At 38.8% G+C, this 25,541-nt stretch overlaps 1 protein-coding gene across 1 annotated transcript in view; it reads left to right on the top strand.

Annotated features, from left to right (window-relative positions):
* COG5 (component of oligomeric golgi complex 5) overlaps window positions 1-25,541 on the top strand; it is a 192,878-nt gene that overhangs the window by 122,388 nt on the left and 44,949 nt on the right. Inside the window, exons 8-13 of the mRNA XM_075274097.1 lie at window positions 3,097-3,262; window positions 7,047-7,159; window positions 7,235-7,312; window positions 11,678-11,759; window positions 18,618-18,822; window positions 21,073-21,234. Of these exons, the coding sequence (XP_075130198.1) occupies window positions 3,097-3,262; window positions 7,047-7,159; window positions 7,235-7,312; window positions 11,678-11,759; window positions 18,618-18,822; window positions 21,073-21,234 (806 nt within the window). The remainder of the gene's footprint in view (window positions 1-3,096; window positions 3,263-7,046; window positions 7,160-7,234; window positions 7,313-11,677; window positions 11,760-18,617; window positions 18,823-21,072; window positions 21,235-25,541) is intronic.

The raw sequence follows: 25,541 nt of genomic DNA, 5'->3' as shown, positions 1-25,541 counted from the left end.
AATTGACATTTTTATTTCAAAAATCCATCCTTCCTTTCACAAGATAATCCCCCTGGAAGCTTGTATGTAAATTAGCTCTTATTCTCCAAGTGGGTGGGAATCTTTTGTTTTTGTCTTAGAAAATAAGTCACTGCCAAATTGGCGAATAAGAGCTAATTAAACATATAACCTTCAGGGTTCCAGTGACCATATCTTTTGAATGAATGGACACAGAAAGAGTCAAATGATGTATGACAGTATTTTAAGTATCTTTAGGGAGATGCCATGCACTCCTTTTCACTGCAGTATTTTTATCCAAAGCCACAAGTAGATACAGCAAGAAGAAAAGTTGTTGTTCCTCTTTATTTCTTGATCATTTTGAATATTCTTCTAATATTGGGTCAAAAAACTGAATGGAAAACTTCCACAAAAGCCTGTAATCTTTTTCTAAAAAAAACAAAAAAAAACACGGTGGAGAAAGGTCTCTTAATAATCCTGACGCTGGTCAGGAGGTCCCATGTGCTTGAAGTCAACACCAGTTTTCTGGTGTGAGTTTGTGTAAATTAGACAGCACATTTTCCGCAGCACACCTAGGTTCCTCTGCCGCTCTGCCTATTGTCTTAAAAAGTGGCGAAGAAGGCGCAGGAGAAGAGATGTGCCATAATGCACCTAAAATCAGACAAGTCAATTTTCAGTGGTAGAGACTTTTCTGGCACAGCAGTAAGACCCCATGCACACGACAGAGCGTGGGTCTGAGTTTGTAGCAGAATGCAGTCAGATGACAGAGTGACATCTGAGTGCCATCCAAGTGCATTCTGTGATGCATTCATGTCTATGGGGATTCTCATCCGTTGTGTTCCGATAACACGGGGAAGGATAGTACTTGCTCTCTTCTGTTCCATGTACGTCCGAATGTATCCGGCTGCAAACTAGTCCCCACATCAGGTGAACATGCAACCACACTCTATGCACAGTATGTGAGGTTTTTATTTATTTTTTTTTTCTTTGCTGGTGGAATAAAACGTCATGCATACAGGTTTTTTTCCATTACAAATGCAAATGAGCTTGACAAAAGAATCTGTCTGCCATGTTTGTTTGTTTTTTACAATACAGTCAGTGCGAACAGACACTGATGAAAGGAACTCCATCTGCATCCATCCCTCTAGAATTGTTAATGTTCATTGCTCTTACCATTTGATGAATGTTTTTTTTCTTTTAAGCCAAAGCAAGGCGCGGATTGTGTAGTAGGGAGAAGTATTAGTGCTTGCATATATTTTCCATTCCTTTTTTAAAAAAACACAGCAAGATCTGCAACAAAAACAGATTTTCTGCAATGTGGGGCCTTAACCTTAGAGTGCTGCTGCTGCATGAGTTTATCACAGATTGTGAGCTGCACCTATACTTTCCTATTTGAAGCAAAGACAAGTACAGGTGTAGCTTCATTTACTGGCAAATGCATGCGGCCCAAAACACGGTGTGGCGGCACCTTTAAAATAACAATATGATGTTTTTTTTACAAGTCATAAATACTATATAATCTCACATCCCAGCAAATATTTTGTGTGACAAGCTGTGAAAATCCCTCCAGGATATTGTCCTGGATGCCCACCTGTCTCAGGCACCAGTGTGGGATGAGATGCGAGTTCCTGTGGATTAGTAATTACATACAGTTTGAAGCCTTTTGAGTAAATCTGAATGTGGGTGACCCAGAAAAATGATCATCTTAGTTTAATGCTTAACAGATTACAGGGATACCAGATGTACAAACTTTTGAACATGACATACCAAGCACAAAGTGTCTGGCCTAGAACATGAAATGTATTTAAATCTCTTGCAAGATCTTATCCATTATATGTCTTCTGCAATATACATGTGAGAATTAACAGTAGTATTAGAGTGCCCTTACACAGGGCATCCTGGCCACATGCCCTAATTGCTGTACAGCACCTGGCCCTTCTATTTAATACAATAGCCATAGTACAGGCAGAGCCCCAACAATTGACACCCAAATACCTTTTCTGCTATTTTTCAGCTTGTACCATTGAAATGTTATCGCTTCTAGTGCAGGCCACATGTGGCTGGACTGTGCCATGTAGGAGCACTCTAAGCCTTTCCTAAATTCCAAATTTTCGCTGAGGCCTACCTGTCTTAATTTTATTTATTTATTTATTTTGCAAACCCCAATTCCAACTTTCAGGGGAACGTACAGTTGTGGGCATATTCTGGCGGACATTATAATGTGCGGACATCTTCGCGGGATTTTATGTTGTAGGGGAACATTCAGGGGTAAATTATAACATGGGGATCACAGCAAAGGGAGCATTTTGAAGGGACATTATGCTGTGTCAGGAACACAAGAATCATGATACATTGTCAGGGCCATTATTAGGCCAGTATACTGTGGGGGGCACAAAGGATCATGGATTGGAATAGGTGGGCTTATTATTTGTACATTCACAGCAATGCATAATACTGCAATTCTTTAGAACCCCTGTTACACAGTACTTGAATAGGAGCGGTGTTGCTTGCGCTGTCCGTGTAGTAGCAGCTTCTGGCATCAGGAGGCAGCTGCAACAGCTGATCTGTGCAGGGTCTGGGTGTCAGACTCCCAAAGATCACATACTTATGACCTATCCTGTCAATAAGTCATCAGAATAAAAAATCCATTTGATCAGGAGTCAGTAACAGGTCCTGTTTCATTTACATTATATAGTTAATTAAATCCAGGAAGCCTAAAATGGAAATGATTTAGATTATATGGCCAGTCGTGTAAACCCACCCTCCATCCCCCTCCCCTGCTGTAAGACAGCTGGCTGGAGAAGAATTTTATTTGGGGACATGTGCAGCTGAATATTTTGGCTCTTTGTGCACATAATGTTGGTTTAGTTGTCATATAAATAATTTAAATCCAGAATGTTTTTTCATAAAGACTGAGATTGTTTTCCGTGTGATTTTTATGTTGCTTGCACAGATAAACATACAGAATAGGTTTTCCTTAAATTTAAAATAGGGGATAGATACTGAGAAATGTTGAAAACTCTCAAGATTTGGCACTTGCTTTAAATAGAAACACTTGGACGATCTTCTGTTCTGACCTTTTCTATTTTTCTTTCTTAGAATCCAACACAAGTTGGGACGGCATTGCAAGTGTTCTACAACCTGGGAGCTCTAAAAGATACCATTACCAGTGTTGTGGATGGTTATTGCGCAGCACTTGATGAGAATATCAACAACGCTCTTGATATAAAGGTTCTAACACAAACATCACAAGCCGTTCAGAGAGGTATGAAAGCAATTTTTACCACTTTAAAGGCAAACATTTCATTTCAGCATTGTTGCAAACTGTGAAGAATAAGTGTTTATCTTGCTAATGTATGCCCTTCTATTTTTACACTGTATTGTGTTTTTTTCTATTTTGTATGCTCAGCATGAAATCTGAAACAGGTGCATTTGCTGGTGGTTGAGACTTTCCCATATAATTCTGTTTTCTAAACATAATACTGTTTCTATGATCCTTTTGTTATAGAAAAGCTGCCACTAGGTTTTCATGTGACTGTTATCAATTTATCAGGCTATAAAAATGTTTTTTTTTATTCGGGTCACTTTCTTTTTTTGCCTTGTCTGTTTTTAGATTTTACTATAAATAGCCCTCTGAATATGATGATACTTTACCTTTTTTTCCTATATTTATATACTAGCCTCTGCCCGCGACTTCATCTGCATGTTGTTGGGGGTCGATGACCTGCCTATATTCAGCACATTGCTGCTGTCAATGGTTTGCCTGCTCTGGCATTTCAGCAGCTCTCAAGCTGTCCTGCTGCTGAACTTGTTCCTCACACTGTTCCCGTGATTGCTCCAGCATCTCAGCAGCTGGCTGGGATGCCATATAATGAGTGTGTTGTTAGAGTTGATGATCCCCCTCAGCTCCGCTTGAGGAGAATTCTGTTGACTTCTGGCTACCTTCATAGCTCTCCTTGTTTTAGAATTTTGCGACAAATTAGATTTTCTTTTTCCTGGCATGTTTAAAATTGACAAACTGACAATTTGGATTACAGGTGTTTTCCCATCCAGGGTATCAGCACTGCCTGGAACAGATCAGATAATATGCAAATGCCTGTTCACAATGGCCTCAGGGTTAGCTGAGTGTTTACATAGGGAGATAACAGACCTGGCTTTATCAGTCTGCTGCAAAGAACAGTTTAATATAATATATGAATATAAATTCATAATAGTTGTGAAGCCATGTCATTTACGGGGATAAGAAGTAGCCTAAGTTTTAATCGAGGTTACAAACTATCTATGTGCCAAATTTAATTCAAATCCGTTCAGCTGTTTTTGTGTGAAAGAGTAACAAACATTAAAATTAGTAGGATTGACTTATTAATGCATATTACACATGCAAAGATAAGCAGTTAGAACATCTAAGGTAAAGTATAAAACAAAAGAATAAAAAGATGCATTGCTTAACATTAGCCATTTAGAGTTCCAGACTCATCCCAATACTCATCACACAATGGATTCTTCTGCATGGTTGCGTTAATCAAATTTTTATCTTTTTTGCATTTATAGCTATATGTAGTCTTTTGTTTTTTCTTTAGGTGCTAAAGCTAGTGTAGGTGGCAGCCAATAAATAATACATTTACAGTAGAGTCTGGATTAAAGCAGGAATTATATATTTACAGCATTCATGAAGTCCTCATATTTTACAATTCTAATTTCTTGCAATACTTGTGGTATATACATTCCTATGAAAAAGTTTGGGCACCCCTATTAATCTTAATCATTTTTAGTTCTAAATATTTTGGTGTTTGCAACAGCCATTTCAGTTTGATATATCTAATAACTGATGGACATAGTAATATTTCAGGATTGAAATCAGGTTTATTGTACTAACAGAAAATGTGCAATATGCATTAAACCAAAATTTGACCGGTGCAAAAGTATGGGCACCTCAACAGAAAAGTGACATTAACATTTAGAAGATCCTCCTTTTGCAAAGATAACAGCCTCTAGTCACTTCTTGTAGCTTTTAATCAGATCCTGGATGAAGGTATTTTGGACCATTACTCTTTACAAAACAATTCAAGTTCAGTTAAGTTTGATGGTCGCCGAGCATGGACAACCCGCTTCAAATCATCCCACAGATGTTCAATGATATTCAGGTCTGGGGACTGGGATGGCCATTCCAGAACATTGTAATTGTTCCTCTGCATGAATGCCTGAGTCAATTTGGAGCAGTGTTTTGGATCATTGTCTTGCTGAAATATCCATCTCCGGGGTAACTTCAACTTCGTCACTGATTCTTGAACATTATTCTCAAGAATCTGCTGATACTGAGTGGAATCCATGCAACCCTCAACTTTAACAAGATTCCCGGTGCCGGCATTGGCCACACAGCCCCAAAGCATGATGGAACCTCCACCAAATTTTACAGTGGGTAGCAAGTGTTTTTCTTGGAATGCTGTTTTTTTGGACACCATGCATAATGCCTTTTTGTATGACCAAACAACTCAATCTTTGTTTCATCAGTCCACAGGACCTTCTTCCAAAATGAAGCTGGCTTGTCCAAATGTGCTTTTGCATACCTCAGGCGACTCTGTTTGTGGCGTGCTTGCAGAAACGGTTTCTTTCTCATCACTCTCCCATACAGCTTCTCCTTGTGCAAAGTGCGCTGAATTGTTGACCGATGCACAGTGACACCATCTGCAGCAAGATGATGCTGCAGCTCTTTGGAGGAGGTCTGTGGATTGTCCTTGACTGTTCTCACCATTCTTCTTCTCTGCCTTTCTGATATTTTTCTTGGCCTGCCACTTCTGGGCTTAACAAGAACTGTCCCTGTGGTCTTCCATTTCCTTACTATGTTCCTCACAGTGGAAACTGACAGGTTAAATCTCTGAGACAACTTTTTGTATCCTTCCCCTGAACAACTATGTTGAACAATCTTTGTTTTCAGATCATTTGAGAGCGGGCTGTCCATGCTCGGCGACCATCAAACTTAACTGAACTTGAATTGTTTTGTAAAGAGGAATGGTCCAAAATACCTTCATCCAGGATCCAAGAACTGATTAAAAGCTACAGGAAGCGACTAGAGGCTGTTATCTTTGCAAAAGGAGGATCTACTAAATATTAATGTCACTTTTCTGTTGAGGTGCCCATACTTTTGCACCGGTCAAATTTTGGTTTAGTGCATATTGCACATTTTCTGTTAATACAATAAACCTCATTTCAATCCTGAAATATTACTGTGTCCATCAGTTATTAGATATATCAAACTGAAATGGCTGTTGCAAACACAAAAATATTTAGAACTAAAAATGATTAAAATTAATAGGGGTGCCCAAACTTTTTCATAGGACTGTATGTAATAGAAGAATAAAGTAAGATGAAAAAGCTGTCAACTCCATCTTCATTAAATCTTCAGAGTAATCCGATTTAGTTATCTTTTATCTGCCTAGTTTTGTTGTATGAGTTTTCTGTTTGCATATCCACCTACTTTAGTTCCGTGCTATTGAAATGTCGCTTTCTTTATTTTCAGCAGAATCCCTGTTTAAGTTTTAAATGTGTTTTTCCAACATGGTGTTTACCACTTATATCATTGTGGTTTGATTAATATGCTAGAAGTAAATTTTGTTTAGTATTAAATGACAAATTGACTTATTTGCAAGTCACAGTACTGTAAAAATAGTTGTATGAAATGTGAGTGTCTTCATATAATATTTACTGCATTATTACACATCTTTTCTGCCAAAGCTAGGTTTGAAACAAAGTTCTTCAGTTATCATACAATGTGCTGCACATTGCCATATGAAGAGGAAACTGTGACATTTTCATTCCTTCACATGACATATGGGAAATTAGGTGTTGTATAGAAATAACATACAGTGGGACATTGACTCATCACATATCCCAAATACATGGGGTCTATGAAGCAGAGCATGAGGATGGCGAAAATATATGTATAATATATATAGAGACATTATATGTACCAACGGTGTTACACCTAGCACAGATTTAGAATTTAGTATCTAGATAAATATATATAAATAAGTAACTTTTTCTCTGGTCAGGAGCACCAGGACGGGCAGCTATGCCTCAGCCAGGGAATACAGCAGCGTTTCGAGCAGCCCTTTGGACTAATATGGAGAAACTAATGGATCAAATCTATGCAGCCTGCGTCCAGGTAACTTTTTACACTGTGATTTTACATACTGTCTTTAGTGAGTGAAAACGTCCTAATGTACAATGTGTATTACAGGTACAACACCTCCAGAAGGTTTTGACAAAGAAAAGAGACCCTGTGTCCCATGTTTGTTTTATTGATGAAATTGCAAAGGTTAGTGTCCAATTTCCAATGCACACAGTCTTGGAGTACAGACTTGAGTGTTACAGATTTCATTTACATTCAGGTAAACAATGGATCTTGCAAGTATAGAGCTGTGGAATAAAAAGCTTCTACAACTGCAACAGGCTGCTACATTGGATCTTAGTGTAAAGCTTGAAATTATACTTCTCTTCCTTCTAGGCTATCTGCTGCTTTAAAAAGTAGGAAGGCAAGGAGTAGAATTTTGTGTGACCTTATTACAAAATAGCATTTTAGATTTTGAGCAGAAATATTCTCATTGAGCTCTCGTTCACATCTGCGCCCGGACTCCATTCATACAGGTTTCCGTTTCCTGCACAAAACTGAGCAGGAGACAGAAACCTGCAGGACTCTTTCATACCCATTCATTTGAATGGGTTTGAAAGATGTCCGGCCGTGAGCGCCGGTGAGCGTTTTATGCTCTCCGCCGCAAAACCGTTTTTTAAAAATCAGACACAGAGTTGGACATGCAGTACTCTGTGTCCGGTTTAAAAAAAAAAAAAAAAAACGGTTTCGCGGCGAAGAGCATAAAACGCTCACCGGCGCACACGGCAGGACCCGGTCTGACAGCTTTCCGTCTTCTGCATGCATTCTTCTTCTGTGTGAACCTAGCGTTAGACATATCGCCAATACTTTGTCATGCTAGAAACCAAAACTGTTTTTTGGTGCCTGTGGATAGATAGCATGTTTGTCTATTGTCTATCCCAGTATAAGTTGTTGGGGTGTGTGACCTTGCAAAGCCTTTTATTCTGCTATATACAGTGGTTTCATAGAAAATGAATAGCACGGCAGTGCACATGCTTGGGCTTGCTACTCCATCAGGATGGAAGAACCAGGCCCCTGTTCTCAGGATCAGTGGGGGTCCCCAACATTTAGGAAGTGATTCCCTATCATACTGACAACTTCTAACCTTGGTACAACCTCTTTTAAATATTATTTTGAATATTTAAACATCATTCAATATGTTTAAACGTTTTTTGTTTTTTTCTGGTATAAAGGACACCAATTCCGTTAAGCTGTAGAACCCTTTTAATAAGTGTCACATATCCACAAACAAACCAGTTACGACTACTTTTAATCCATTGCATTCTTTAATGAACTTCACACTTTGTAAGCATGGAGATGAGGATCAAATATAATCGCCTCTCTTCAAAGCTAAGGATTAAAGTGACACTCCAGTGGTTTTTTTTGCCTTTAAAGCTATGCAAGTAGTCATTAAAGTAGATTCAATATGCTATTGCTGATGCTATCTCCCATGTCTGGTGTATGTACCCATGCCTAGTGTATGAATCGTTGCAGAGCTAATACTAAAATTCACCTTCCAGGAACTTAAAACGTGAGCCTGTTGTCACCCAAGGTCCTGCTAGATGCAGGTAATGCTGTAGAAGGCATGGTGACCCGATACTGTATGTGTCAGTGGGCAGAATGTGAGAGGGGTTGGCTATAGAGAGCAGATTATATGAGAATTGGAGCAGGGTGGCATTTTTACAGAAGAGGTAGGGCAGAAGACTGGGGGGTGGCCCTTTGATGATTATGAGGTCACATGATAGTTCTCAATAGTATTTGCAGTAGAAAGACAACTCTACTAAACTAAGCCAGAGCCCTCTCTAAAAAGAACTGTCACCATAGAATTGTTTGAGGATTCTTTCCCCTTGTCTTTTGATATGGCTAGAAACTCTAGTCAAGTTTTATAGCCCTTGGGTGGGTCAGATGTTGACCTACAAGATAGATCCCTCAGGATGGAGCCACACATTGTGGAAAAGACACTTTTTTTGTTGCAGATTTTGCTGCTATTTTTTGAGCCAAAGCCAGGAGTAGATTTAACAGAATGGAAAGGTATAAGTACGTCCTGTTATATTTCTCATTCCTTTTAAGGGCATTCTTGCTTGTGATTTTAACCACTTCCGAACCACCCATAGACTATAAACGTCCGGATAGTGGTTGCCTAGTTCTGACAGGACGTACCAGTACGTCTAGTCAGAACACAGCAGCTGCACGGACATCGTGCAGCTGCTGATACTAGGAGCCGGCTGTAACTTCAGCCGGAGCTCCCAGAGAGAAGGTAGGAAAGGTTTATTGCATTCCCTGCCTTCTCGATCACTGTGTATACAGCGCTCAATCAGCTCTGTATACACAGCTATGGGCATACAAATTGGCCCGGTACCGAAGTGGTTAAAATAAAATACAGAAAATTCTGCAACAAAGAACACTAATTTTCCAGAAAGTGCGCCTTAGCATAAAGGTGGATTTAGAGAGGCAATTTTCCTTCTGGTGAAGAGTTGTTTCTGTATTTTGCCAGTAGTCCAAACCAATAGGAAAGGTGCAAGAGAGATAGTCTTCACAACAAATACCATTTATTTACCATTGCAATGATATCAAGAGATGTCATGTACTGTATTTCTTTGTGCTAGGCCACCAATATGGGGGTTAATCCCTTAGACTTTTATAATTAGTCACACCTTTTTTGTTATAAAGCTGAGATTATCTATTAATAGAAATATACTGTTTCTGCTCCTCCAAAGGCCACATTCATACACATGGGTCTTTATTCTTCAAGTTGTAGAAATAGAAGTGTTTGTTATACAGCTGGATGATAAAGCAGCCTAGTGTGCATATTATATTGGATTGTATTTTTTACGGTATAATTTTCATTAAAATGACTCCTGCAATATCTATGGGTCCCTATATATAGAAGTCTGCACTACAGCAGCTTTACCAAGCTACATATCCTAGAATTCTGGCTTAATTTGCACCAAAAACTATTCTACTTGCTTCTACCTTTATGTATTTATTTTAGGCCATATGTAGCGGTCCATTGTGGATATACCCTGCAGTAAACCTTAGTTTTCTCTGTGGGTTGCAGCTGTATCTGCAGCAAAGGTTGAATACTGCCATGAAATCTGCAGCAATAATTGACATGCTGCAATTTGCAAACCCACAGCATCAATAATTTGCACTACTTTATTATTTTTTCTTTCCACGCTATGGATTTGTTTAAAGAAGACTTGTCACCACCTCCAATTCTTAGCATCCTTTATTAGGTGCTGCTCCTCTGATTCTGGAACTACTGGAATTGTTTTCTGTAACTGTTCCTGAGTCAAGGAATTATGACCAGTTCAGTTAGGTTTTGAGCCTGATACGACAACCTGGACTGATAGGTCAGAAACGCAAGAAAAAACAATTCCACCAGTTCTAGAAATAGTGATATGGCACTTATGCAAAGAGGTGGAGTTTGTGAAAGGTCCTCTTTAAGTCTCATCCAAATCACAGATACTGAAATGTATAATGTGTTAGCTGCCTGAGGCAGATATGCTGTGAACTCACTACATGTGATCCAGGACACTTTTTTTTTTTTTTTGCCTTGCTCAACAAGTGGGTGGGGCTTAACAAAAGAGGTAGGGCTTAAGATGCAACAGAGTGTGGTGACTTTCTGTTGCAAATTACTGTTACACACTAAGCCGACTAATGTGGTATAAACATAGATAAGACAGTCTAAAGATGAGCCAGATTTATCGTCCAGCCACTGTGATCTGACATTTTATGATTGATTAATCTAAGTTATACTGTTTAAAAGTTAGATGGGATTAGTAAATGTGCCCCACTGTGTGTGCAGTAGTCTGGTTGCAGTTTTAGGCTTGGTTCACATCTTGAGTTTTTTTTACATTTAATATATATATGCTTACAAATGTTTCCATAAAGAACCAAACTTTTCTTGCATATATGCTGAAAGCTTAGTAAAAATGTCATATTAAATAATAGTGAATTTTATGTATCTCTTACTAACCAATTTTTGGTATATTTATGCAGTCTCCAGCTTTTTTACAGTTGATGATTGGCATTTTAATTTTTAGTTCGCTAAATACTCAAACATATTTAAAATCCATTCTGTAAAATAAACATCAGCTGAATAAGTTTTGACTTTCAATAGTATTTAAATAAACCCAGCTGGGGGGAAGGGGTTGTAAAATAAAAAAAAATTAAAAAAAGGAAAGAGCTACTTTCCCTGGTCCTCTGTTCCATCCCATTCCAGCCCTGACGGGGCCAGAAGGAAAGCAACTCAGGTGCTTTGTACTAGTAATGTATTATCAGTGACATCACCATACCCAAAATGTGACCACTGAGACAAAATTTCTAACTGTAGCAGTCATTTGAGCCACTTCACTTCCCGCCCAGCTATTGTTAGCATGGGAAGGAACTGTGGATGTGATGTTGAAACAAAGGACAGGGCTCCCTATGGATTTTCCAGTTTACGTGGAAAACCTTTTTAAACAAGATTATACTGTGAGTTTGGAACATTTTTATCTGTCATTTTAATGTCTCTATTGTCTCTGTTTTTAGGATGGTCACTCTGATATTTTGCACACGTTTTGGAATTCTGTTACACAGATCCTTTCTTCTCATTTTGAGAAGGCAACAACCTGTAAGTTTTCAACGTTGTTGACACATCTGATAGAATATAGTTTGAGCATTAATCTTACATTTTGCAAGTTGTGTGTTGCAGCTTGGATGCAATTGATATGTAGTCTGTATTCTTTAGTGTGATAGCTAATATATAGTACCAGTACAGAAAGGCCTTTCATTTCTTGCATTTTCTTGTTTTGTTTTACTTATTAATTTATTTATCTTTAATTTCCTACATTGTATATTCACATTGAACACATGAAAATGCAAAAAAACAAACAAAAAAAACATAATTTTTTTCTACCACAATGCGAACATTAATGTGTTTTGGTCCCCTCACCTTTCCCAAAAATAACAATAATAAGTGATCAAAATGTCATTCATACCAAATATTGGTACCAATAAAAACTACAACTTGCCCTGTAAATAAAGAGCCCTGACATCACTACATCAACAAAACTGCAAAAATGTTATAGATGTCAGTGACCCCAGGCAAATTATTTATTTTTGTAAATTTACTTTTTAGTTAGTAAAAGTAGCAAAACCTAATAAAACCAATATAAATATTGCGTCGCCATAGACATAATGACCTACAAGGCAAAGTTACTATGTCATTTTTAATACCGAGTGAACATTGTAAAAACAAAATGCAAAAATTAATGATAGAATTGTAGTTTTTTTTTTCACTTGGAGCCGCAGTAACATTAATAAAAGCTAATCCAAACATGTTTACCCCAAAATAGTGGCAAATGAAAGTACCACTTACAGTCCTATGAAAAAGTTTGGGCACCCCTATTAATCTTAATCATTTTTTGTTCTAAATATTTTGGTGTTTTCAACAGCCATTTCAGTTTGATATATCTAATAACTGATGGACACAGTAATATTTCAGGATTGAAATGAGGTTTATTGTACTAACAGAAAATGTGCAATATGCATTAAACCAAAATTTGACCGGTGCAAAAGTATGGGCACCCTTATCATTTTATTGATTTGAATTCCCCTAACTACTTTTTACTGACTTACTGAAGCACAAAATTGGTTTTGTAACCTCAGTGAGCTTTGAACTTCATAGCCAGATCTATCCAATCATAAGAAAAGGTATTTAAGGTGGCCAATTGCAAGTTGATCTCCTATTTGAATCTCCTCTGAAGAGTGGCATCATGGGCTACTCAAAACAACTCTCAAATGATCTGAAAACAAAGATTGTTCAACATAGTTGTTCAGGGGAAGGATACAAAAAGTTGTCTCAGAGATTTAACCTGTCAGTTTCCACTGTGAGGAACATAGTAAGGAAATGGAAGACCACAGGGACAGTTCTTGTTAAGCCCAGAAGTGGCAGGCCAAGAAAAATATCAGAAAGGCAGAGAAGAAGAATGGTGAGAACAGTCAAGGACAATCCACAGACCACCTCCAAAGAGCTGCAGCATCATATTGGTGTCACTGTGCATCGGTCAACTATACAGCGCACTTTGCACAAATAGAAGCTGTATGGGAGAGTGATGAGAAAGAAGCCGTTTCTGCACGTACGCCACAAATAGAGTTGCCTGAGGTATGAAAAAGCACATTTGGACAAGGCAGCTTCATTTTGGAAACAAAAATTGAGTTGTTTGGTTATAAAAAAAGGCGTTATGCATGGCGTCCAAAAAGAAACAGCATTCCAAGAAAAACACATGCTACCCACTGTAAAATTTGGTGGAGGTTCCATCATGCTTTGGGGCTGTGTGGCCAATGCCGGCATCGGGAATCTTTTTTTTTTTATTGAAAGTTTATTAAATTTTCAATATAATGAACAGAAAGATACATTTCTTCTTAGAGAAACAAAAGCTGAATAATCAATATAATGAACAAGAAAATAAAGAAATACAGCTCTTCTTGGAGAGACAGAAACTGTGAGAGCTCATTCATAGAGCAACATACCAGACTAGGCATATTCAAGCCAAGGGACCTATAAGAAGCGCACATTGCCTGAGACAGCATAAGACCGGGTAAGACAGTAGACAAGACAGGGACACAACTAGCGAGAGAAAAGGGGGAGACAAGGGGGAACACGGGCAAGGAAGGAAGAGAGAAGGGGACGAGAAGGGAAGGGGGGGGGTATTTAGAGTGGAGGGGGAAAGAGAGATGAAGCATAGGGAATCTTGTTAAAGTTGAGGGTCGCATGGATTCCACTCAGTATCAGCAGATTCTTGAGAATAATGTTCAAGAATCAGTGACGAAGTTGAAGTTACGCCGGGGATGGATATTTCAGCAAGACAATGATCCAAAACACCGCTCCAAATCCTCAGGCATTCATGCAGAGGAACAATTACAATGTTCTGGAATGGCCATCCCAGTCCCCAGACCTGAATATCATTGAACATCTGTGGGATGATTTGAAGCGGGCTGTCCATGCTCGGCGACCATCTAACTTAACTGAACTTGAATTGTTTGTCCAAAATACCTTTATCCAGGAACTGATTAAAAGCTACAGGAAGCGACTAGAGGCTGTTATCTTTGCAAAAGGAGGATCTACTAAATATTAATGTCACTTTTCTGTTGAGGTGCCCATACTTTTGCACCGGTCAAATTTTGGTTTAATGCATATTGCACATTTTCTGTTAGTACAATAAACCTCATTTCAATCCTGAAATATTACTGTGTCCATCAGTTATTAGATATATCAAACTGAAATGGCTGTTGAAAACACCAAAATATTTAGAACAAAAAATGATTAAGATTAATAGGGGTGCCCAAACTTTTTCATAGGACTGTATAACGCAAAGAGTAAGTCCTCACATAGAAATGTCAATGGAAAAGTAAAATGTTATGAATTTTGGAAGGCACAGATAGAAAATATGAAAAAAGTCAGAGAGCTTTAATGCTAACGCTAACCTTGCGTTGTTAAAGGGTTTAAGTGGTAAGTAAAAATTGTTAAACTGCCAACTGCCCTTGCTCATGAAGGTGCACCAATCAATCTATTGAGGTAAGTGAGGTCTTCAGGTCCTGCTCCCAGGCCAACATAAAGTGCAATTAAAGTCAGTATACCATATATGAAGGAAAGGGAAGCTCTGTTGACTACTCAATACAAACACAGTCTCTCAAAGCACGTGTGGGCAATTTCAGGGTTAAGCATGGTGAGCAAGTACAGGAAAAGAAAGAACTGAGTAAGTCGTAAAAAATTCATAGGAAGGTGGGGAATAAGTACGGGTGTAGTAGTCTTTAGAATGTCATTGAGAAGCCTAAACCTAGCGTGTCTCCACCAAACAGACACATTGGGGGATAGGCCAGAAGGGAAGAGAGGATTAGAGAATAGGTGGAGTACAGGCCATAAGGGCTTTGTAATCTAAATCTGAAACATACTCATTGCCACAGTAGCAGCATGTAGGTAATAACCTTGGCAGTTGCTGAAAGTGTGTATGAAATTGATTCGGGAGTTTGCAAAAGGGCCTGAAGTGAGGTTGGGGCAACCAGAGCCGCTTTTAAGGCCACCCATTATGGACAATCAATCTCATTATAAATGGCACAGATTTACAAGAGTCTGGCAGCAAATCAATAGTTATAGAGATTAGGTACCGACAGGCCACATAGACATTTATGACAGCACATGATCCAACTCGGATCCATGGGTGCTTATAAGCCCCAGTTTAATGTTCCCCTTCAGCTGCCCCAGTTTAATGCACGAGGAGAGGGACTTAATACTGTGGGACATTTGGAGGAGAACATTATAATGTGGGGGATATAATGTTAGGGTGACTGTAGGAGCATTATACTGTGTGGAGGTACATGGAAAAATGGATGAGAATGGGTGGAGTCAACATAGAAGTGGGTGGGGCATAGTCCTCTAGAACCATTTTAATTTCTCATGTGGCCCCATGGGAAAATTAATTACCCACCCCTGTTCAAAACTGTTGAATATCTTTACAGGTAAGCTGATCGAGACAATGCCAAGAGTGTGCAAATCTGTCAAAGCAAAAGGGAGCTAATTTAAATCATTTAAAATATTTGTTTGCTATCTAATTCCATAAGTGTTTCTTCATAGATTCCATGTCTTTAATATGAATCTACAATGTAAAAAAAAAAAGGCTAAAAAAAATCCCATAGCATGAAGAGGTGTGTTCAAACTTTTGACTGGTACTGTATATACTGTATAATGCTTATATATTTTGAAGTTATATGAATCTTTCTCTAAGCATGCTGTGGTGGGGCATATGAATTCAGGGACATGGCTGTGTTTGGTTCACTTTTTGAATGTATGTTGCACTAGTCCCAAAACTACGCCTAGACTAGTTTGACTAGTTTGACACATTTTAACTCATGATTACCCTATGGACTGGATATAAACTAATGGGATCAATAAATTGGAAGGGAATGTATTATTGTGTACAACATAGTCTGAATGCATTGTTGGCTATGTGGTGAAAATGAAAATTTGCACCATATAATGGAATTCACCTACTCTATTGTAGTGGATTAAGTCTGCAGTAGGATTCATATGTAGAACTCCTGATTGATGATGTGGATTGTGTATCCATTACAGATTTTGGTCACAGGGTGTTGACCAAGAGAGATGTGGGTTTTAGAATAGGGTTTAGAGCAGGGGTCAGCAACCTTCGGAACCCCAGCTGCTGTGAAACTACAACTCCCAACATGCTCCATTCACTTCCATGGGAGTTCTTAGAACAGCGGAGCAAGTATTCATGCTGGGAGTTGTAGTTGTACAACAGCTGGAGTGCCGAAGGTTGCCTACCCCTGGTTTAAAGTTTTGCTATATCCATTATGGCACAATTATGGTGTTCTTCTGATATAGATCTCAATAAACCATTCATTGAAACTGAATGAAATTCTACAATTTTATTTGCCTGCAGCCACCAGTATGGGGAGCTACAGTATGTGCTTACAGCATGCCGTGTATTATTGAGTTCAGTGCATAAACAGTGTGCAGTAATCTCCTAGTGGTGACTATCTGTGCACAAAATTACATAACTTAATGTGGCTGACCAGCTCCTTAAAGTTATTTTTGTCCAAAAGCTGAGAATGGCCTAAAATAATGAACTGACTAATACTCGGTTTACTGATTCCCTGCTTCCTCCATGCTGCAGCTTCCTGGGTCACTATCAGGGTTCTATGTCCTGGTCTTCAATAATAGCACTTACACATGGACATGTGATCTCAGCAGTTACATGTACACTCACCGGCATTTTTATTAGGTACACCATGCTAGTAACGGGTTGGACCCCCTTTTGCCTTCAGAACTGCCTCAATTCTTCGTGGCATAGATTCAACAAGGTGCTGGAAGCATTCCTCAGAGATTTTGGTCCATATTGACATGATGGCATCACACAGTTGCCGCAAATTTGTCGGCTGCACATCCATGATGCGAATCTCCCGTTCCACCACATCCCAAAGATGCTCTATTGGATTGAGATCTGGTGACTGTGGAGGCCATTGGAGTACAGTGAACTCATTGTCATGTTCAAGAAACCAGTCTGAGATGATTCCAGCTTTATGACATGGCGCATTATCCTGCTGAAAGTAGCCATCAGATGTTGGGTACATTGTGGTCATAAAGGGATGGACATGGTCAGCAACAATACTCAGGTAGGCTTTGGCGTTGCAACGATGCTCAATTGGTACCAAGGGGCCCAAAGAGTGCCAAGAAAATATTCCCCACACCATGACACCACCACCACCAGCCTGAACCGTTGATACAAGGCAGGATGGATCCATGCTTTCATGTTGTTGACGCCAAATTCTGACCCTACCATCCGAATGTCGCAGCAGAAATCGAGACTCATCAGACCAGGCAACGTTTTTCCAATCTTCAATTGTCCAATTTCGATGAGCTTGTGCAAATTGTAGCCTCAGTTTCCTGTTCTTAGCTGAAAGGAGTGGCACCCGGTGTGGTCTTCTGCTGCTGTAGCCCATCTGCCTCAAAGTTCGACGTACTGTGCGTTCAGAGATGCTCTTCTGGCTACCTTGGTTGTAACGGGTGGCTATTTGAGTCACTGTTGCCTTTCTATCAGCTCGAACCAGTCTGGCCATTCTCCTCTGACCTCTGGCATCAACAACGCATTTCCGCCCACAGAACTGCCGCTCACTGGATGTTTTTTCTTTTTCGGACCATTCTCTGTAAACCCTAGAGATGGTTGTGCGTGAAAATCCCAGTAGATCAGCAGTTTCTGAAATACTCAGACCAGCCCTTCTGGCACCAACAACCATGCCACGTTCAAAGGCACTCAAATCACCTTTCTTCCCCATACTGATGCTCGGTTTGAACTGCAGGAGATTGTCTTGACCATGTCTACATGCCTAAATGCACTGAGTTGCCGCCATGTGATTGGCTGATTAGAAATTAAGTGTTAACGAGCAGTTGGACAGGTGTACCTAATAAAGTGGCCGGTGAGTGTATGTGATGAACTGTCATCACTGAAGGCCAAGATGTAGAGATGGTGGATGACCTGACAAGCAGCACTACAAAAGCAGAGGGGGATAGTCCTGAATGACAATCACACTGTGTACTAACCAAACACTTGCCTGAAAAACAACACTGTCTTTTGATCTAAAGTAGACTATGTTGAAGCCATATAACTAAAGCTTTTCTAGATGGTTATAGTTTGGCTCTGTTCATTTGTTTGGTGGATATCATAAAAAAAATTCCAGTTGTCATGTTTGTAGATTTGGTCTTGCCCTATCTTTTCATGATATTTAACGTTGTGAAAATGTACAAGCAATTTTTCATATATTTTTAATATTCCTTTTGGACATTCAAGATGTGATTGAATAGAACAAGACAATCATTTGTTCTCTAACTAAAGGTTCTTTTTGTACACCACCTTCAGAGACCACATTACGTTATTCATTTTGACATTGCCCACATTTCTGTTCTATTTCCTAGCTTCCACATTCCTGAAACAAGCTTTTGAAGGAGAATATCCTAAACTATTAAGACTGTACAATGACTTGTGGAAACGTCTCCAGCAATACAGTCAGAACTTACAAGGTTCCTTTGCAAGTAGTGGCAACTCAGATTTTGTCCCTGAGATACAGCAAATTGAAGATGACACAAAAGATGTTTTCACAATGAAGAAACTAGATCACGAGTGAGTATGTGTATGCCAAGTAGAATCCACTTTCATTGCTATTAAGGTCCGACAGTTCATATTAAAGTCGTCTTTAAGATGATAATTAGTTTGTCAGTGCAAGTCATATGGCTTCTATTCTGTGTAATCGCACGTTTTACGCATTTCACTCACTTTTAAGTATGTTTTCATTGGCAATGAATTGCGTTTTTTAATGGTTATAGTTAACTAGATTTTATTAATGTAAATAGTCATATTTCTAATATATTTTGTCACCTTACCCATGGCATCAGTAGCAGATCAACTGAAAGTTAAAGAGGATCTGCCATGTATACATTAGTAAAAACTTGTATTCTCTGTAAAGTAATTCTGTAACATATTTTCTTATAACTTGGCTGTTTTTCTGTTATTCTTTCTAAAACTAATAACTGATCCTTGGAACATCTGGGGTATCTGGTCTTCATTGATAAATAGTTGGTCGATCATGGTGGATTGCTTGAGGTCTTGGTTATTGAAAAAGCATATACTCTCACTCACACCTTGGTTGTTTGCCTGTAGAGCCCAGTAGATGAATTATAAAATCCTCTCCCATTGGTACACACACCAGTGTTAGTCCATGCTTTTGCCCCTGAGGTTCCTGACATGTGCTGCTCTCTACTGAGTAGAGCACATTGGTGGGAATGCCCTATGTGTAATTCCTTCTGGTAGTAGATCTTTGCTCTATACTGCTCCATAAGCAGCCCCTCCCTAAAAAACTTCCCACAGGTGTCTTTTTATTTATCATCTCCAGTCCCTTTAGTCCCCTGACCGTTTTGAAAATATCTCCATTTTCAGGTTTCCGTCTTCTGCATGCAGAAGATGGAAACGTGTCATGCCGAGTCCGGCCATGAGCGCCAGTGAGCGGTTTATGCTCTCCGCAACGAAACTGTTTTTTTTTTAAACCGAACACAGAGTACTGCATGCCCGACTCTGTGTCCAGTTTAAAAAAAAAAAAAGTTTTGCCACGGAGAGCATAAAACGCTCACCGGCGCACACGGCCGGAGACTTTTCAAGCCCATTCAAATGAATGGGCTTGAAACATTCCGGCAGGTTTCCATTTCCTGCCCCTGTTTTGTGCAGGGAACGGAAACCTGCAGAACGGAGTACAGGCGCAGATGTGAACGATCTCTTAGGATTTTAGCAAAGAACATTACAGTTTTCCCTTAGCAGGATACTTTCATTGAAACTTCAGAGGGTGCACTTTCTTTAAGCCTCAGGGACTAGAGCCACAATCTTGGCTTTAAAATAAGACCAAGATCATGCCTGTTAGCTCACATAATCCCAGTATTTACTCCAACCAGTGTGCAGAGCACATGCAGCTGACAGTGTGTAAGAAGAGATTGATTTTTATTTTATTTATTTTTTTTAATTCTCCTTTCCCTGTTAGGGACGAATGGGATTATAAAACTGAAAAAAAAATCAATTATCTGCTTTAGCCTGGTAATGGCCTACATTGGGATTCCTTGCCACTGCAGATCTCTGGTGACCTCTACTCTCTGTGAGTGAGCTCAAGAGCTCATCAATCTTATACGAATGGAGGAGCTCCTTGCTGAAGTCCTCGGTCGCCATGATGGTTTTAGGCAGACCTGGCACATTTGGTTACTGGATACAATTATGATATATTTCCTACATAATTATTAGCATATGGAACTGATTTATGCCTTATTGAAACTTTTACTTGTGCTGTGGGTGTGGAAAGATCTCATTTTATGCTCATGATCGTTGGTGGCCACTAGGTGATACTTCACTGTATTTGAGAAGCCAGTTTTTACAAAATCTCATTCACATGTTGCATGATTTTAAATCCTCAGCACATGAATTTATGCTGCAGGCGAGATCTGTGGCAGATCTGCAGCACCACCTACAAAATATATATATTAATCTGCTCGAATCCTCCTTCCCTAGACTGCATTTTTAGTCTAATGGGCCCCCTTATTTTTTTCCTTTTCAGAGTCCAGCAGCTACATGTTTTTTCATTGATGTTACTTAGGGAAGGTATGGCTAATGATAAAGGAAAGGCGCTTTTTTAAAATGTTCAGCGTTTTGTTTTTTTCAGATGATACTTCAATAATGTAAAATGAAGTTCTAAAGCTAGCATATAATACAGACATTTCAGGATCATGTATTTGTTATGATTGCAACTCCTATATAGGTGGAGCAATAATTTAAAGTAAGAAATAAGGTAATTTTTATTTTACAGCTTGTGAGTAATGAGATTTGTTTCCTCTTTAGTCCAGAGAAAACTCTGAAAGACTCCCTGCAACCCTATGAAGGTGCCTACCTGTCTAAGTCCTTGTCTAGGCTCTTTGATCCTATCAATCTAGTCTTCCCAACAGGAGGTCGGAATCCTCCTTCGGCTGATGAACTTGACAGTATAATCAAAACTATTGCAAGGTATGTAGTGGAGTGTAAAGGAAAGCATGTGCCCATATGTTCTCAAGGCTCTTTGTATTTTTATACAGGTGTTCATGTAAGGAAATGTTCAACTCTTCTTAATTTTGCACGTCTTTTCTATTTCTTGTTTTGTCTATTCATTTGAATGTAGCTTTGCTGCAGTGACACCCGTTGGGCAGTCACACTTGCGTCTGTGTCTGCCCAACGGGTCTCCGTCCTATTCCCCTGGGAAACTGGATAGGGGACGGCTTCCCGGCGGTCAGTTTTAAAACCTATCCATGTATATTCCATGTGTTATATGATTGTCACACACTATAAATAGACAGTGCAGCGGCTGTATGAAATTGTGCCAGGAGAACTATTCATGATATTTAGCTTGCAACTGTTCTAGTAATCCCAGGCTGAAAACTACTACTTACTGCACTAAATCCAAACTAGAAGGAAAGATGGATTATGGTAAATATCCCACCGAGAAATATGAGCTAAGAACTGTAAACCACAAATGAAATACTTCATAAATCCATGATTTGCTCTCTTTAACTCACAAATATAAAACTGAGGATTATTGCATGACATGAAGCAAGGCATTGAGTGGTTGATTTAGATTTTTATGCATTTAATGAAACATCGTGATAAATTACAAACGTTTATTGCAGCCACAGAGAACAATGGCCTCTGCATTTCCCATATGGAAGAGCTGTAAACACATAGTACTGCGTTCCCGCTGCTTAAAGCATAACTAAACTTTCATTTTCAGGCAGCGTTTTTGTCATTAATACATTTTGTAATAGATTTTATTAATTTTTTCCTGCTGCAACCATTTTTTGATTTTCGTTTTTGTCTCCTCACCTTCTAAACCCCATAACTTTATCTTACTATTCACGGAGCCATACGAGGGCTTAATATTTGTGGGACATATTGTACGGTATGGTACCATTTAATAATTTGTACAATGTAGTGGGAAGCTGGAAAAAAAAGTGGCTCTTTTTGTATTTTTTTTCCCCACTACAGTGTTCACTGTATGGGGAAAATATTTTTAGAAGTTCACAGACTAAGCGTTTTTGGACCCAGGGATAGTGTGTATGTGATTCATTTTTTTAATTTATTTATTTATTTTTTATTTTATTTTATTTTTTTTGGAGGGGGGGGGTGTTACTTTTATACGTGTTTTTAAACTTACTTTTTCTTTGGAAGAGAATGCTTATGGTCAAAGTGGGCACTGATTGCAGACATTAGCACCGGGTCACCACTATAATGGAGTGCTGACATAGTTACATAGTTGATGAGGTTGGATAAAGACATCAGTCCATCAAGTCCAACCTATAACCCAACAATCCCTACAGTGTTGATCCAGCCCGGCAGCTATGGTGGCCACTTAGCTCCTGAGTGTCTTTCATATTTAAATACCCAACACATGCCATACTATTATCCCTTTCGCTGCCAGGCACATACACTGTACGTGCTCCCAAGGTGGCACTTCAGTAGCGGAGGACGTAGTTAGTATGTCCTCCCTACTAATGCCGATATCTCTGGACTGCATCAACATATCTTGATGCTTTAAAATGCATTTTAAAGAAGAGACTCTCATCTTTAAAATGATGCCAGGGATGATTTTACTTACAGTCTTGGAACGATTCACTGTTGAAAACACTATTTGGCATTGAGATCCAACTGCAGATTTCAATTCCTGACAGCATTTCAACAGTGAATTGCTCCAAAACTGTACATCCAATCATCGAGTTTGGACTGCATCAAGATATGTTGATGCAGTCCAAAGATATAGAGCTCCAAAGTGTCCCCCCCCCCTCCTGTCTAAGCAAGCAATTTGCGAACTAACAAGAAAGGAAGAGGGACACGGAGCAGTGCAGCAGAGAGAGAGAGACAGTGAAACATACTGACTCTCTGCATAACTTGTATGTGACAGCAGGAGGGGGGTGGCAGGGACTGTATTGTCCCTATTAACCCTTCTCCTGCCAATCAGAGCGTATACTATACATTTGTCTCTGATTGTCACATCCAGTTATAATGTCATTCCCCCCTGAGCTTTACTAGTGGGGTATTCTTATGTTATACCTCCTGAACATAACCAGGAAGTTTGTTGGCACTGTGACCCAGACGTTTACCATTGTCCAGGTCGCAGAGCCAAAAAAAGAAAGTCGCACCAAACACTTACACAACATATACATAAAGTCGCAAATAAAGTTTACATTTCACCCAATCCCTGTCCTGTCTATACCTGAGCTTTCTACAGTAAAATACATCTCTAGTGATGTCCGTTACACACTAAAATAATAGTAATAACGATTATCACTAGAGATGAACGTATAGATTGCTAAAATTAATATAGGGGGATGGAAAATAACATTTTTATGTAAAGTCCTATTTAATTTGCATGCACAAAATGGGATGGCGCATTTCTGCGATTTTGGCGATTCTTTAACACCCGCCCCTGTAAATATATACATGTGTGGTATGTATGAACTCCTCACATATTGCAGTTTTATGGACAGTACATTATGTTTGCAGAAAGGGATTTCTTGAGCCGCACTTCAGTGGCAAATTTGATTTTTGTGCGCAATTTTTGCTAGCAATCTCTGTTTGCGGCAAAGTTGAATGAAGGTGGTTGTATATATAAACTATTAAATTGTGTTTTTATATACGGTATGCTGTGTACTCTGAAAAAAGTTAGATTTTGGTATCACAGTCACCGTTTGGTAGGTGCAGTATAGCTTTTTAACATATTAGTGAACAACAGCAAAATCCTGCTTGTCTTCTGTATTCGTGTTTTTGGGAGTCCGAGCTCTTGTTGTAGTTGATGTTTGCGGTACATATAGTATATATACACATTGTATACACCATAAGCTATTATTTTAAAAGTATTTTGTATATGAATGTGAGATTGAACATGAGTTTTAGGTGCAAATATTTGTTTTAGCGTATTTTTTCAAAAAATTATTTGTGTTGGTCGCAAAGTTGCATAAAGGTGGATGTGGCTATCGATGACCCATTAAGACATTTGTAATCTTCAGGTTTTCTACTTTCAAAAAATATATAGGGTTTAGGGGTTCACTTAGTTTTCATGGTGTGTAATCCCTACATTTTATAGGATGATACTTTTTTAACATTTCCAGCTTCAAAGCAGAATTTTGTTCCTTCCAGTTCTAGCGATTTTCTGAAGACACGTGCATGTGGGTTCAGGCCATAGTGATATGTATGAACTCTGCACATGTTGAACTCTTATTTTTAGGAGGTTTGGTGCATTTAATCTTTTGTTTGGTTTCCGCTTTTAACAACTAATATACATTTATTTGCATTTTTTCATAAAACATTCACTTTAAATCAAAATTGCATGAAGGTTCCTGTTCGTATACAGTACCAAGTGGCATTCTGACAATGCTGCAGGTGTCTACTTTAAGAAAATATATAGGTATGGGGGGGTTGGATGCTTTTTTAATGTTGCAATTTAGGTTTGATTTGTCCATCTCAAAACTGTGAAAATTGCTCTGGCTACTGGAGGTGCAAAATTTCCAGTGACCCTTGGCAGCGAAAAGGTTATGGTATATGTCCAGAATGGATTAACCAATATTGACTATTTGGGCTATTGCCCAAGATATAACTGAGCCGACCCTCCCCCACCCTCATTTTCTCTTCATAACACACAAGTCCCTCACTGTACTGAATGGGAAGCAGATCTCAATAGAAAAGACAAGGACATAAAAAAATGTAGCATTTCGCATAAAGGATCCAAAATTTGTTAATAAAGTATATCACAAATGTATTTATTGACGCAAATACTTAAAAAAAATCGAACGGTGTTTGAAGTTCTGCAGCAAACTTAATTTGTGAATATCTCTTAATAATTTTCTAGTAGAAATGCCTATCGTTTCATTGTCAAACCCACGCTAGAGTTATTATAACAAGGGTATACATATCAGAAGCTAATGAATAAGCATTAGCACAAAGTAAGGCTGAAGCTCACATAGACAAATATCATTAGAGGAATTGATACTTGAGAGGAGAACAGAGGCTCCAGCAATTTTCCAGGAAATTTTAGTGCAACCAAACACTGTGTTCATCTTTGCAAAAAAAATAGTACAACTTGACTGATTCTAATTTATTATACTATATCGTAAAGTATCACTTTGACTGTGTCCTGCTGTAGAAGTTTGTGTCATGTATAAAGTCCTGCTGCCTCCACTGTAAATTGTTTTATTACTGTTGTACTATGTGGTAGGGCTGTGTGATTATGATCTAAATCACAATTAATAGAACATTTTTCTCAAATACAAATAATGAATAGAGATGAG

The sequence above is a fragment of the Leptodactylus fuscus genome, chromosome 5, assembly GCF_031893055.1.
Source record: "Leptodactylus fuscus isolate aLepFus1 chromosome 5, aLepFus1.hap2, whole genome shotgun sequence".
NCBI lineage: Eukaryota > Metazoa > Chordata > Amphibia > Anura > Leptodactylidae > Leptodactylus > Leptodactylus fuscus.
This window is presented reverse-complemented; position numbering and strand designations above follow the sequence as displayed.